The sequence below is a fragment of the Rousettus aegyptiacus genome, unplaced genomic scaffold (genome assembly GCF_014176215.1).
Source record: "Rousettus aegyptiacus isolate mRouAeg1 unplaced genomic scaffold, mRouAeg1.p scaffold_m13_p_7, whole genome shotgun sequence".
In the NCBI taxonomy this organism is placed as follows: domain Eukaryota; kingdom Metazoa; phylum Chordata; class Mammalia; order Chiroptera; family Pteropodidae; genus Rousettus; species Rousettus aegyptiacus.
In genome coordinates, this window is record NW_023416310.1 from 90788275 (window position 1) to 90802812 (window position 14538).

A 14538-nucleotide genomic window follows, 5' to 3' on the forward strand; every position below is an offset into this window, starting at 1 on the left:
TCTGGGGGTACGGTGTGGTAGGGTGCTTCAGGTCTGGCTGGATGCAAGGGCTTTACTATATGGTCAGAGCTATGACTTTCTCTACTGTCAGACAGCTTCTTCTCACACATCGCTATTATTCCCCAACCCTCATCTCCTCAGCTGGGCAACCTCAATCAAATTCCAGTATCTCCCTATCCAATTTCAGGAAATACTCAGGGTTTGGGTTTGAGAGCTTGTTTGGAGGTTCTAGCAGGGGAGCACAGCTACTCATATATCCTTGACCGAAAAACGGTCCTCTCCTCTATCGGGGAAGGTTGTCCTCTTTGACTGAGCACACAGCTTTGGGAGAGATGCACATGGAACGGTAAGGGAGGAAGGGGACACCCCGCCTAGCCAGCCAGATCAGCTGAATCAATCCTGGCAATCAGTGGGGTGACAGATGTCACAGCTAGATTGCCCTCACATCCTCTCATGAGTCTAATGTCCACTGATGAACAAATCCTTGTGGCTAAAGTAAATAGGAAATTCTCATTGGCTAGTCTAGGTCACGTGCCATCCTGGGGGAGGTGCAGGACACCACAGTTGACAGCCCATTAGTACCACATGGAATTGAGGGGTGAAGTTCTTGCAAAGAATCAGGAGGGGTGATAAAACGTGCTGGACAGACAATATGGCTACTGTATTTCATAAAAAGGGAATGTGGGCTTTGAGTAGGAAATGTGAATGGTGAGCAAAGCAGGAGACTTTGTCCTGGATATTGAGGCCGGGAATGTGTGTATTTTCCCAACTAGTAGAGTCTCTGGCCCAAGTATCATTCTCTGCAGCCCAAGAGCTGTCTACTGAAAGAACCCAGGGCAGCCCGAGCAGCCTGGCATTCAGTGGCCTCTTGAGAAGAGTCAGATAACACCAGGGTGTGACTTAGGGGTGTGCTGACTGTGAAGGCGACACAGAGAACAGACAGCTTTGTACAGTCCTTGCTGAGTCTATCTTTTTAGTGCATCTTCTCTATCATATTTTAGGTGAACTCCCCTTGTAGTTACAAAGATGAACTAAAGAAGAATTAGGCATTTTCATGTCACTGTTTTAGACTGAAATGTCAAGGTTGGAAGAGCTCTTAGAGGTCGTCTAGTAGTGGGCTCAGCCAACTTGGGCCCACAGGCCAAGTCACTCTCCACCTTTATTTGTGTAAATAAATTCTGATTGGACTGCAGCCTCATGCAGTTGATGATACATGTCTAGGGTCACTTTAATGCTATGGAGACTGTATGGCCTAGAAAGCTCAAGATATTTACTACTTGACCCTTTGCCAGAAAAGCCAACCCTGGTCTATGTATGACAGTTCCCTACTCTGAAATGCCCTCCACGACATTAAATTCACTTCTGACGCACATCTAGGGTCAAAAGAGGCGATGCGTGGCGAGTTTAGAATGGAGTCTGACATCTAATAAGCACTCCTGAAATGTTAACCAAACAAAAGTCCTGAGTTATCAACACATACCTCTGTTCCCCTCTCCCAGTGGAATGATCAAGAGGCCACTGTATCCTAACAATACCACGTGTTGATTAATTTGTATGTTTAAAGGGGGTTTTCCCAACACATTCTCATATATTTCATTATTTTACCACTACTAATCATGACTGTGTGTCTTCCATGTGCCAGGCATCTATGTTCATTCCCTCACTCAGGGCACCCCTAATATTCCCATCTTGGGAGGAAACTGAAGCTTTGGGGGTAAATCAAGTCATTGAAGGCCGCACGGCTAGTAAGTGGCCAAGCTGGAATTTGAACCCAACAGCCCGACTCCACAGCTCTGGTGCTTCTCAAATACACTCTCAAGGCATCTCGATTTGGTTAGTAACCTAGTTTTCTAAGTATCAGTTCGCACGATCCCAGAAATCGGAATCGGATACCAGGCCCGCCCGTGGGCAGGAGAACAGTAATGCTGACAGTGGTGGGCAGCAGGTTCCAGAACCACCGCCTCCCTCTCTGCATGACGCGCTCCCATCTCTTCCACTCACACCTGCAACCACCGCACTTAGCCTGCCTCTCGCTGCCTCCGGGCTCTCCAGTCCGGCAGGTGTGTGTTGCCGGGGAGACCGTCCTAAATAATGCACAGCTCTGGTCGGGTCACTGCTCAGCTCAAAACCTCTCATGGCTCCTCACTGGCCATAGCCTGTAACAAATACTCTCTAGCCTGGCATTTAAAACTCTCAAAGATCTGATCCTCACCAGCTCGCCAGCCTTATTTCCTCGCTGTCCACCTACTCATACTCTAGAGAGTGTAGACAAGCTGGACTTCCTGACATTTCCCCAAACACTCGCTGTCTGTTTATTTTGCCCTCCACCAGAGCCAAGAGCCCAGGATGCAGAAGTTGTGCAACAAGGGTTTGTGGAATGCTTGCCTGGGAGAACGAGTGACTAAGCCCATCTGGAATGCCCTTTCCTTCCCTTCTACTTTACCTAACAAAAGTTTATTCACTTTTCAAGGTCCTCTCCACATAGTATTCCCCCGGGGCCTTCCAGAGGAATGTGGCCCGTCTTCCGCTTTACTCTTCCTTTCCCTCTGAATACCCGTGATGTTTTCCCCAGAATGTCAGTCACGCATACTTGTGCCCTCCCCTCGGTGATGATGGACGGAGGCAGTCTGGGGTCACGCTCCCTGTTCCGTGCAGCTTCGACCTCACGGCGCCCGGCATGTCGTCATACACAGCACAGGGACTTGTGTCATTGCCCCAGTGAGTGGGAGAACAGTGCTGGAGTATCGGATAGGAGACCGTGAGACCAGCCGCTCCAATCTCCAATCCGCACTTCTCTTCCCTGCCCCTCACGACCTTCATTACAGTGAACTAGGGAACGAATGAAAAGGGGGGAGCAGGAGGAGGGACAGGGAACGTCAGAATCGAATCCACGTGGTCTCAAACACCTGCCCCACCACTTCCCGTCTGGTGTGACTGTGGCCGGGTAACTACCCTTGAACCTCATTTCCCTTTTATGCAATATGGGGATATAAATATTCCTCATTAAATTCATCCCTTCACATATTCATTCCAGGCATCGTTACTTATTAAATGTGAGATATAGGGCCAACGACCTCGTCTCTGAGCTTCGGTTCCCTCTTTTATAAAATGAAGATAATATTAGTGTCTACCCCCTAGGACTTTTGTGAGGGTTACGTGAGCTTTTGTCTGTAAAGAGCTTAGCACTGTGCCTGGTACACAGTAAATTCTCAACAAACGTGAACTGTTATTAGCCGTCATCACTCTGCTATAAGTCCCGTAATGTGTTTGGAGGATTCAGCAGTGAACAGAACAAACAGCATGTCACAGAGCTATAATGTAACTTACAGTCAAAGAGGATAAGAGACAGAAACGACGAAAACAAGCTATTGGATAAAACAGTTATCCGCTGTGGCAAGCTCTGGGAAGGTCCCCCTGTATCCAAGGGGACCTTCCTTGGATACAGAATGCCGGCAAGGCCCAGGTAGGATTGTTGCAAGAATTAAAAAATAATATATGTAAAACTTATACACTAAGATAGACTCTAGCTAGAAAAGAATGTCTCTTGATTAGGAGGAGGAGAAAAAAATTGATCTGAGGCTAGGGCATCTCAGACGGGGGTTGGGCTTCTCTTTGTTCCTAAAATACTTTCCCCTACGTCCCTTCTCCCTTCATGTAATGGGCCCAGGCTCTGTCTCTGCCCTTTGAAAGTGGGATTCATGGTCACTTTAGGTTCCTGCACCATATCGGCCTGGCATCACAGGCAGTTCTTCTTCCAGAACAACATATGCTAACTGTGAAAATATCTAATTTTCTGGTTGCCTTAGACTGTCCTTGGATGAGCAGGGTCTGGATCCCTGGGCTGTTTCCCCAGATTTCAAAAAGCAGAAACAAGCCTCCGGCTGCCCTTGCTCCTGCATGCTGAGAGCAGCCTGCTGTGGGAAGATTGGCACTTCGTGGAGGGTGCTTCAGGTGCTTAAAATAGATCAACTGTGTCATTCGACTATTGCAACGTAGTCGTTTCATTGGCCCTGCTGGTGCCAGTGAGGGCAAGAGATAACAGCCCATGGAGAAAGACCTGTGCTTTGCACAAAATTAAGCAGATGCGAAGAAGCAGCTTTGGAAATGACACAGGCGCTAGAGCGTGGAATTCTGAATTCTGCCAGGAGAGGGGGTGGGGCTGCTGCAGGAGCGCACAGTAGGAACCACAGCGCTGGGAGCAAGGGGGCGGCAAGGTGGAGCCTGTCTGGAGCCCTTGTCTGCTTGGCGATACACTTAGGAAACAGGCTAGAGACTTCTGGGTTGCAGGTCACAATCTAATAGCATCGTGCACATTGTCGAGGGATCACCTATACTCTCAGGCGAACTCAAAACCAACGTGTGGCGCTGGCTCTGGCATCCCCCCACTGCTCCTTCAGTTCTCCTTCCCTGGCATATTCAAGTCCTTCCACCACTCTGGCCGCTCTTCCCTGAGCGTGCGCCACACGATCACGGTCCACTCTGAACACAATGCTTCAGACGCAGCCTGATCACCGTTCTGCAGAGTGTCGTTACGACCTCTTTCTGTCCATGCAACCTGGAGTCACATCATCCGGGATCACACATGGCTCTGTTGTTACCTACTGAACTTGAAATCTACCCATCCCTCCCCCAATCTTTTACTCCAATGGCTGCCATGCCTGGTGTCACAGACATTGAGAAGTCATAGCAATTGAGGAGAGGAAGAGTTCAAGTCATTCCTGGGAGGTTCGACTGACCAGATGTGGACATGGACTAGACATGGGAGAATGAAAGGGAAAGGTAGACTAGGACTACTGTCAGTTACTAACTTAAGTGACTGGGTAGATGGAGGTTCTAGTGCTCAGCCAAAACCGTAAAATTGAAGCAGCTTTTCCCCCTTATCCTCTCTAAAGGGAACAAATTTATTAAATTTCAGGTTGAATTTAAATACCTTGGAATATCTGGATGGGAAATTTAGCAGATAGTCAGAGAGATGAACCTAGAGTTTAGTAGAGAAGTCTTTATTGTAAAGAAAAAGAGCAAGTTCTTCATGAATAAACTAATTCACCAAATATATTTTGAGCACCTACTATGTGTCAGGCTCTGTGGTTTGCTTTTGATGAAGTATTGGCTACTCTGAATTCTTCCAGAGGAATGAAGGAGATGATGTTGGCATTATCCATGTTTTACCTTTCTTTCTCAAGCAGGAGAGGTCTTGAGTGGCCACATGGGTTCAATGAGTAGTCTTTCAGTAATCGCTCCTGAGCTGGGTGGGTATATAAACTGACCTTACTTTTATAGGATGCATGCTCTTGACTAGATCAGGGCTCCCCAACCTCCAGGTCATAGACTGGTACTAGTCCGTGGCCTGTTAGGAACCAGCCACACAGCAGGAGGTGAGCGCCAGGCAAGCGAGTGAAGCTTCACCTGTATTTGCAGCCGCTCCCCAGCACTAGCATCACCGCCTCAGCTCCACCTCAGATCATCAGGCATTAGATTCTCATAGGAACACTGGTCCCTGATACCAGAGAAGCTGAGGACCACTGGACTTGATGGCCTCAACTGCACCAGGCATGTGCCATATGCCACAACAATCTCTGGAACAGTTCAGCTTCCCAGGGTACCTTCCTTTGGTCTGGAAAAGGTGCCCAATGATCTGGAATTTCCTTTCTTTGGTCTGTGCCTCCACCCACACACCCACTTTCCCCTCGAAGCAAAGCTGACCTCTAGGAGATGGGGGTGGACCATCGTTTACCCAACTGTATCCACCAGGATAGATATCTCCCTGCTGGCAATGGCTCAGCTGGAGCAGAAAAGGACGTGTGGTTGAGCTTTGCTCCCTTCAGGAAGACTTTAATAGCATGGCAGTGTTCGTCAATTGCTAACTCCAGACAGGACTTTCTGTCGAAATAATTGACGGATATGCTGCAGTTTCCCCATCTGCGTGTTTGATATACTGCTCCATGTTTGATGTTATATTGATCATCTGCTAGACAGGGGTTTAAAATTTTAAAGCTTACAGTAGCAAGGTAACTTAAAAATATTAAGCCGTCTTTGTGCAACTTAATAGGAAGTCGCGGCCACTGTGGCACACTGGAGACCAGGACTTGCCCCACTGAAAGCAGGTGATCCTGACTGTTGTCACACGGGAGAACAGGGCCAGGGATGCAAGATCTTCCAGCGGTTTTTTTTTTTTTTTTTTTTCAAAGAGAAGCTATAAATCCCAATTTTCATCTCCCAATTTCCCAAGTGGCAAATAATTCAAATTCATTGAAAACCTGGTGTAGGGCAGATAAAACATGTCTTATCATGTTGGCCACCAGCGGGCCCGTTTTGCCAGGCCCGTTTGATCCACAAAGGCAAGGGCCACGTCCGTTATATTTACTGCTGTGTGCCCAGCATCAGGCCCAGTGCAGAAGAGTTTCTGGCCAGTAAATATTTGTCGAGTGAATGAACAAATGAGCAATCCAATTCTTATTCCCCACGTTGGACATTCCCGGAAACCGAGCAGATTGAAAACCAATACCATGACTGTAAATTCCATTACGCTATTGATATGTGACAGTCGTGCGTAAGCGGGGGTCAGGTGGGGAGTGTTTTCTGCAGGCAGACCGACCGTGGGCTACTAAGCCACTGCAGTTCTCCCTTGTGGGGACCCCCTACGTATGAACTCTTCCTTTCAGGTTCTCAGGGAGAGGCTCCATCTCCGCTGGTCAGAGGTGGTGAAATTAGGGTTTAAACATCAAGACTAGGCAGATCACCTTTGTGACATGTGCGTTTAATAATCAACTATCAGCACCCTACACTAGCCCTGGGGAGTGGCTGATATTTAGAGGAAGCCAGTCCATGCGGAGGTCTTCTCCTTGGGGAGGGGGTGGCATTTACTTGACAAACGCTATGTTATGAATTTAATCATGTTCCTCCCCTCTAATTTAGGTTGGAGTCCTAACCCCCAGTATCCAAGGATTTGAAAATAGGGTCTTTGCAGAAGTAAACAAGTTAAAACGAGGTCCATTAGGGTGGGCCTTGATCCAGTATGACAGATGTCTTTATCAAAAGGGGGAATTTGGACACAGACACATAAAGAGGGCAGGTGACACGAAGAGACAGTGGGGGAAGACCGAGAAGGGGCCCGAGGGCAGGAGGAAGCCGATGTCATGAGGGAGGATGGCTCTTGGTACCGCTGCCCGTCGTACGCGTGATGCTCCCAGCCTCGGGGATGAGCTGGCGCTGGGTTTGGTGCCCAGGAAAGCCGCAGCTCTCAGGAACTCTGGGAGTCCCGACCCAAACGAGGGGCACAGCATTTATGGGACACAGAATTGACTCCAGTGCTCAGGGCCTCTGGCACCTTGGGGTGAGCTCAGTCTCCCGTGGACCAAGGAGAGAGGCATGCAAGAGATTGTTTCTTCATAGCCCTTAAGAGAGTACCAATCCTGCCAAAACCTTGTTTTTGGACTTTTAGCTTCCACAACTGTGAGACAATACATTTCTGTTGTTTAAGCCACCCAGTTTGCCATACTTTGTTACGGCAGCTCTAGCAAACTCATATACACTATTTCTACTGGTTATATATAGATACTTGTCATATGCTAGGCACTGTTTTGAGCAATTCACAACTGCAGACTTACTTATCCATTATAACAACTCTATGACAGAGGCTATCACGCTCCTCGTGATTATCATTTGAGATGAGGCGCTCAGGTGCAGAGAAGGGAAGTGACTTGCCCAAGGACACATAGCACGGAAAGGGCAGGGCTGGAATTTGAATCCAGCTGTTTAGTTTCGTTCTGAGCCCTTAAGAACTGCAGGAGAACAATTTAACTGGCGAGATACCCACAAAGTAAAAGGCGCTTACATACTTCTGGTTGTTTTCTGTTCTTGTACAATGGTATCTGGCTGGTGTTGGGTATCGGCCCGTTGTTGACCGTTCACCACAGCAGATGTTATCTCAGCGAGATAAAGCGTTTGCCAGATAGGAAAGCTGACGTTCAGAACCGATACCACTTCCTTTACGCAACGCAAGTGCTCTGGAAATCGCATTGCGATTTTCAGAGCTGTGTTATAGTCATCAGATTGATACATGGTTTTTAAATTGTTCCTTACATTATTCCCCTAACCCCCTCTAGCCTCAAGCAATCATTTGTCAACGACTGCTTCATTCATTTGGGAAGCAATGTTTTTTTAAAAAAAATCTCTGTCCTTATAAAGTATACAATCTGCTTTATCCGTTTTACGAATTTAGAATTGCTTTGCAAATTTAGAATCTTACTGTGCTTGTGTTTGTAATGGAACCTTTTTTCAAGGAATTCTTAGAGTTCCTGACCTGGATGACGGCGTTAGCAGAGGAAGGTCATCATGCTCCTTGAGCTGAGTCTCTTCAGGGCTGAACTCCTGCCTCTCCAGATCACTCTGCTCCCCTTCCCTACCCTGAAGTGTCCCCGGGAGGCTGACCACGATGGACCGCCAACTCCTTTCCTTGCTCTCTGGCTCTTGGCTAGATTGAGCCAATGGGGGGCACCTTAAGAGATCCAAGGGAGGAGTAGAGAGAGGCCAGGGATTTTTCCTTGGGGTGTTGCCATGGGCTGGCTGCCTTTCTGGAGACAGGGGCCATAGCTCCTAGCAGGCAGTCCTCAACCTTCAGCTTACTGCATCTCTGGGTTACTTTTTAATTTTTGGCCCGTCAGGCCTGGGGGCATTTGTGGTAAGAGTGGTCATGGGCCTTCCAGTGCTGGCCCATCCTGGCTTCTCCTTGTTCATTTCTGTACACCTTTCTTGTACACTTGCAAAGACTCTTTCTATTTAATTCCCCTCAAATTTCCCATGTTTCCTGCCAAGACCCTAACTGATAGACTCCCCTTCTTCATCCTGTAATTCAGTCAGGTGCTAGGCTGTGCAGACTTTCTTTTCTAAAGGATCTTTCCCCTTATTTCTATTCTTACAACCATCAAAATTGTGGCCCTCAGACTTTTCCTGAACTAGGGTAATTGTCTCTCCCCCAGGACCCTAACTTCCTGTCTTGCCCGTTTTGACCCATGCCACAGACAGCAAGCACTAGGTTAATAATCTTCCTGAAGGCTTCCTGAAAGCTGTGGCTTTCCTACGTACAGAAACTGTGCTGGCTACAATACCAGCAAAACTGGCTCATTTTCAACCAGATGGTTTGGCTCCTATGAAACCGTCATTCCAGAACTTTGCTCTACTCAGCGGTCAACTTAACTTCAGGTTCAATTCCATTCCCTGAGACCTAGTGCCAGGGAGTTTCTCATGTTATTTCACTTAATCCTCACAACAACCCTGCGCGCTGGCATTACTGCTCACATTTATACATGACAAGATTCAGGCTCGGAGACGTGATCCGTCCTGTCCAAGATCCTCGAGAGAGTTTATCGCAGATCTTGTATTTGAACTCAGGAATCCATACCCCAAAGCTCAGGTTCTTACTGCCCCAGGATGGTGTTGCTTATCGCATGACACCTTTGTGGGAGCTGTACGACCCCTCAGTGCTGTCTTGAACAAAACTTGTTGGCTTGCCAGTGCATGATAGGCACCCAGGAGGGGGCCCGAGAGCAGGAGGAGGCCAACGAAATGAGGGAGGATGGCTTTTGGTACCAACACACGTCGTACGCGTGATGCTCCCAGCCTCAGGGGTGAGCTGGCGCTGGGTTTGGTGCCAAAGAAAGCCACAGCTCTCAGGAACTCTGGGAGTCCCGATCCAAATGAGGGGCACAGCATTTATGGGACACAGAATTGACTCCAGTGCTCAGGGCCTTTGGCATGCTCGGGTCAACACAGTCTCCCCCGGCTCTGGGAAATGCCGGGGCCAGCATGGCAATGGGAGACTCTGACAGGGAACAACCAAACATGTATTGTTGTCTAAGAATACGCACATTAGGCAGTGGCGTCCTCGTGGCTCTGGGGACTGTGTGAGAGCGAAGGGTCTGGGGTCAGCTCCTTCCTTGCTTTATGGGTTCAGGAAAATAGCCTGCGATCACATGGATGAGTGTGAGGGCTGTGAAGGAACCAGGCCAGGGTGCATGGAGAGCCTGTGGCAGGGGGATGTTAGCTGGACTGGGGGCGGGGGGAGGGCGAGAGGGCTTCTGCAGCTCAGTTGGATGAGGATGGCAGTCTGGGTGAAGGGGGGTGGTGCACAGAGGGTTTGGTGCTGGAGGGAGAGAGCTTTCCAGGAGGAAGTAACAGCACGTGCAGAGTTGGCAGGACCGGGCCTTTAAAGGGCATGGGAGGAGCATATGCGATGGGAACGGGAAGAATGGTGCAGTGTGGATGAGATGGGCGTGAGCGAGACTGGGCCAGGCCACGTGGGGCACTGCAGGCCTCGCTGAGGGGTCTCCTCTCACATCTGAAGAGCAATGGGATCTGTATTTTAAGCCGAGCATGATGCAGAGGGTGGATGGGGGAGAATGGTGGGGGTTGGAACGGACGAAGGGAGACCGACCAGTTAGGGGGCTGCCTCGGTAGGTCAGGAGACAAATGGCAGATTCTTGGAATTAAGTTGGGTGTGGGCAGGGGGAAGGAAAGGCTGGCTGGTGGCCCAGCCCCACAGAGGCCGAGCTGTTTCCCCTTCCTTTGCCCTGAAGCTCTTTGCCCACAGGAGCATGCTGGCTCAGTGCCAGCCCGGGGCTCCTGGGCCCCGGGAGTCCTGCTCATGCCTTTGCTGTCTTTCTGTCTCTACAGGGAGCTCTCCTTCCCCTCCCGATCGGCTCCAAGGGCCAGGCTCCACCTGTTACACTCTGCCAGGTCTGAACCACCACCCTACTCCATCATCTCCCAAATTACCCCTTTCTCTCAAATCCCTGCTCTGTGGTGTTCTGAAGCTCAGCTAAATTTCATCAGAAGAAAGAATTCTGATGAAATCGAAATGCACACTGAGGCATTGCTGACTGAGCACTCCCTCGTTTTTGCCATCTGAGACGCGTGTTTCTTATTAATAAAAACAATTTACATATGTTTGCAAAGCTTTTTCTCTAATCCTATTGAATCCTCGAAATCATGCTTCTGGAATTCTTCTAAATTTATGATGAAGGTATGATGTCAGAGAGGTAGAGTGACCGGCTTGCTAATGTCACAAAGTCAACAACGACAAGTCACAACTACCACTGCGGTGACGACGACAGTCTGACCACCATCACCGATGCGATGCCGGCTACGTCCTAGGTGCCACACTCCGTATGTTACACAACAGCGTTATCACGTTTCTCCAGTCCACGCCGAGGGAGGTCCCACCACTGCCACGCTGCAGACGACCTAACCATGCTGAAGACCACAGTGAACAAAGGAGGACCGGAACCTGGAACCCCCTGGTTCCAGGGCCCGAGCTCTGTCACCTCTTACACGCTGCCCCAGGTCTGCAGCCCTTTGCTCCCCTTCTCCACATGAAGTGATTAGGAAATTAATTATAAGCTCAGGCTTTGCCCCCACTTCGGTAGTGACATTTGAACCATGGATCAGGAGCGGCATGCACTGTCAAAATGGTATGCATACAAATGCCTTTCATAGTCCAACAACTAACTCCATGGCGTGAAGAAGTTAGTGAACATTAGCCAAAAGGTGTCACCTATAAAACCAGAATAATAACGCCCATCTCACGGGCTGGGTGTGAGACTATGGGGAGATCGTGCAGGTGGAATGTTTAGATGGAAGTAAGAGGAAAATTGAGTAAGAATTTCTCAGGTTAAATCTCAGGCATGAGGATGTATTAAGAGGAAGAGGAGAGCATTTCTGCTTAGATCAGGTCGCCCCAGGGATATCCTGCTAACGCCCTGTGCCCATGCCCTGGTGACCCTGTCATTCCTTCACTCCCATGTGGTCTGATTTCTTCTTTCTCTGTCTTCACAATCTCAGGGTTGGGAGGAGCCTCAGTGATGATGGAGCCCAGCCCCAACCCCTGAGTGAGTCTCTCCACAGTGTCCCCCCAAGTAGCCCTTTAGAGAAGCACTTCCTCTATGGGGACTTCAGGGCCCCCCAAGGCTGCCCAAGTCGTTCTACTCTATTTTCCATCACTCCTGGAACACAAAACACTCTCCCTACGTATGGGCTAGAATGACATTTCTGTCGGTCCTTATCTTCTACAGTACTCAGCTTTACTGGTCATTATTTCTTAAAAAAAAAAAAAAAAAAGTAAAATCTCCTGTTTCTCTCTTTCAAGATACTCAGTGTTGCTAATAGAACAAGTGTTCCTTATGATACTAGAGAGAGAAAAAGGCAGGGTCAGTTCATTGTTACTTAATTTCTTAGTTTGTTGAAAATAGATGGGCTATCTTTCTCTTCCGTCATTTACTGAGAAAGGACTCCGATAAACACAATTTTTTCCTAGAGATAGTGAGACATGACAGGCTGTTCACATCTTTATTCGTCTGAAAGCACCAGATGCAAACATGTGGCCCACTAAGAATTTTGCTCTTTCCCTGAGCCTGGGGAGAAGCCAAAGCACTGTTCCAGACTGGCAAAATCAAGAGACAAATTCTTTGGCTGTAAGAGGCAGAGGGAGTCCAGCCTCGCTCGCTTGCCTAGCATGGCTATGTAATACACAAAGGAAGGCAGCAGAGAGATGAGTCATACAAATATATAGTAAATAAATATATTTCATTTCCATCTCAGTAGCTTTCGCTGTTTCCCTTTCTTCCGTGCCAAAAGCCTTGAAATGGAGGGAAGGTGGGGAGATAGTGGGTTTGGTCTGGACGTAGCCTCAGAAGGTACTGATTTTTCTGGCCTCGCTGCTCAGCTCTAGCTTTTTTAGAACCAACTTGTCGATTCTCAGATTAGAAGGGTCTCTAATCCAACCCCTCTCATTTTACAGAGGAGCAATCTGGGATTCAGAGAAGAGGCTGATGGGAAAGTCATAGACCCAAGGAAGTGAATATTCCTTGGGGTCCCCCAGTTCAACAACCCCACCTGCTGCTGGAATGACCCAGACAAGCACAGCTAACGAGGAAGCGGGAGGGGTGACTTGACCCAGAGCTCCCCTTCACAGCTTGCTTAGGCCACTTGCCCCAGCAGGTGCCCATGGTCAAAAGGACCAACTACATTGAAAACAAATGGACTGGGCCTCCTTATATTCTGACTGCATTTCTCAGCAGCTGGGGCCCAGCCCAGCAGCAAAATGTCTGGTCCCAGCTCTGCAAAGCAGTTGTTGCCTCTGACATGTTAAGGGACCTGGCCAACGGGCTTGTCTCTTTTCTCTCCTTCTAGGGATGGCTGGGTAAACAGCCTATAGCTATGTGGAGAAATTAGCTCTGGGCCCATGGGGTTGCAGGCGCTCAAGGAGAGGATTATTTTACAATTTCCAGACCCAAAGGTGGCTTCGTGATGATTTGTTTATCAAACTGCTGGTTCCCTTCCCACTACCTGCCCACACACGTCCGCCCACTGAGGGCCAGCCTGCCTGCTCCTCACAGCTCCAGGACAAGTGGAGCCTTCCATGGCTTTCCAGCTGTGCACAGGGAGGTCTCCTCAGAGCCCCCACAGTCAGACAATGGCCACACTACTGCTTCCGAGGCCTTGCCAGGCATAGCTAGAAGGAGACAGGCAGCCTTCCCTGCAGAGGCGAGCGGCACTGCCGGTAAAACATTAGCAAAATTATCATGAAAAGCTAGACCCGTATTCCTCTGCCGGGAAGCACAGAAAGGACCAAGAAGGAGCCTGGGGGCCATGTGTCCCCCCAGATGACAGGCTTCCTTCCTCCTTTCAGGCAGCCCCAGAGCAGGCTCCTGCACCTCCGCCTCCATCCACCCTGTTCCCATGGCAAAGGAGAGGAGGACCCACTTACTGCTCGTGTTCATGGTGATGCCTTTGCACTGGGTCTTTCATTCAATACGGAAGCCCCGGTTGCTTTTAAAATCTTCCGATCTTCCGACCTCACTCATCACCTGGGGGGTGAAAAGGCAGTCCAGTGCCAGCTCTGTATTCTCAGGTGCGCTCTCTCCCTCTGCTGTCCCCTCTCAGTCTGGGTCGTAGCCACTGGCCTTGAAGGCGAGTGGACTAATACGCGCAGGTGAGAGCAGGAAGGAGGAGGCGGCGGCGGGGAGGACACGAGCGCCCCGGTCCCGCTGCCCCTCACACCCGAACCCGGGGCAGAAGCGGGACTGGCAGCGCCTGCTCACGCTCGCCCCCAACTACTCCAGCCCAGCGGCTCGGGAGCCCAAAGGGGGTGTGGACCACAGGGAGGCAGGGCGGGGGCAGCGCGCGGGGCGCCGGCTCCGCTGGGCAGCGCGTCTCCGCCCGGCTTCGGGCAGCAGCGACCAGCCCCGGGACCCACCTCTCGGCCAGCGTCGGGAGCCAGAGGCCCCTGCCCGGGCCCCTGCGAACGGTTCATGAATCCCAATGCTCGTCTGGGGTCTCGAATTCCAAGGCGGGCAAAGCGAAATAGGAGAGCTCGACATCCATGATGCGGGCTCGCGGGGTGGCAGCGCGGGGGGGGGGGGGGGCGGCTGCTCGCTGCTGCCACCTGCTGGACGCGCCGACACGTGTCCAGGCCCCGCCCCGCCCGGGCTTCTCCCTGGGTCCTGGACTGTGATGGGGAGGTGGAGGGACCTTCATGTCTTG

At 50.0% G+C, this 14538-nt stretch overlaps 1 protein-coding gene across 9 annotated transcripts in view; it reads right to left on the bottom strand.

The window, feature by feature from the left end:
* Window positions 1-14411, bottom strand: part of ABLIM3 (actin binding LIM protein family member 3) — a 99773-nt gene extending 85362 nt beyond the window's left edge. For 5 of the 9 annotated variants that reach the window (XM_016150342.2, XM_016150340.2, XM_016150338.2 and 2 more), the window contains exons 1-2: window positions 14252-14411; window positions 13763-13862 (exon numbers count right to left, since the gene is read on the bottom strand). In XM_016150342.2, the coding sequence (XP_016005828.1) occupies window positions 13763-13775 (13 nt within the window). In that variant the 5' untranslated portion in view covers window positions 13776-13862; window positions 14252-14411. Of the gene's footprint in view, window positions 1-13762; window positions 14148-14251 lie in introns of those variants that run through there. The other 4 variants (XM_016150339.2, XM_036224312.1, XM_016150336.2 and 1 more) reach the window with 2 other exon arrangements.
* Window positions 14412-14538: the final 127 nt, after the last annotated feature.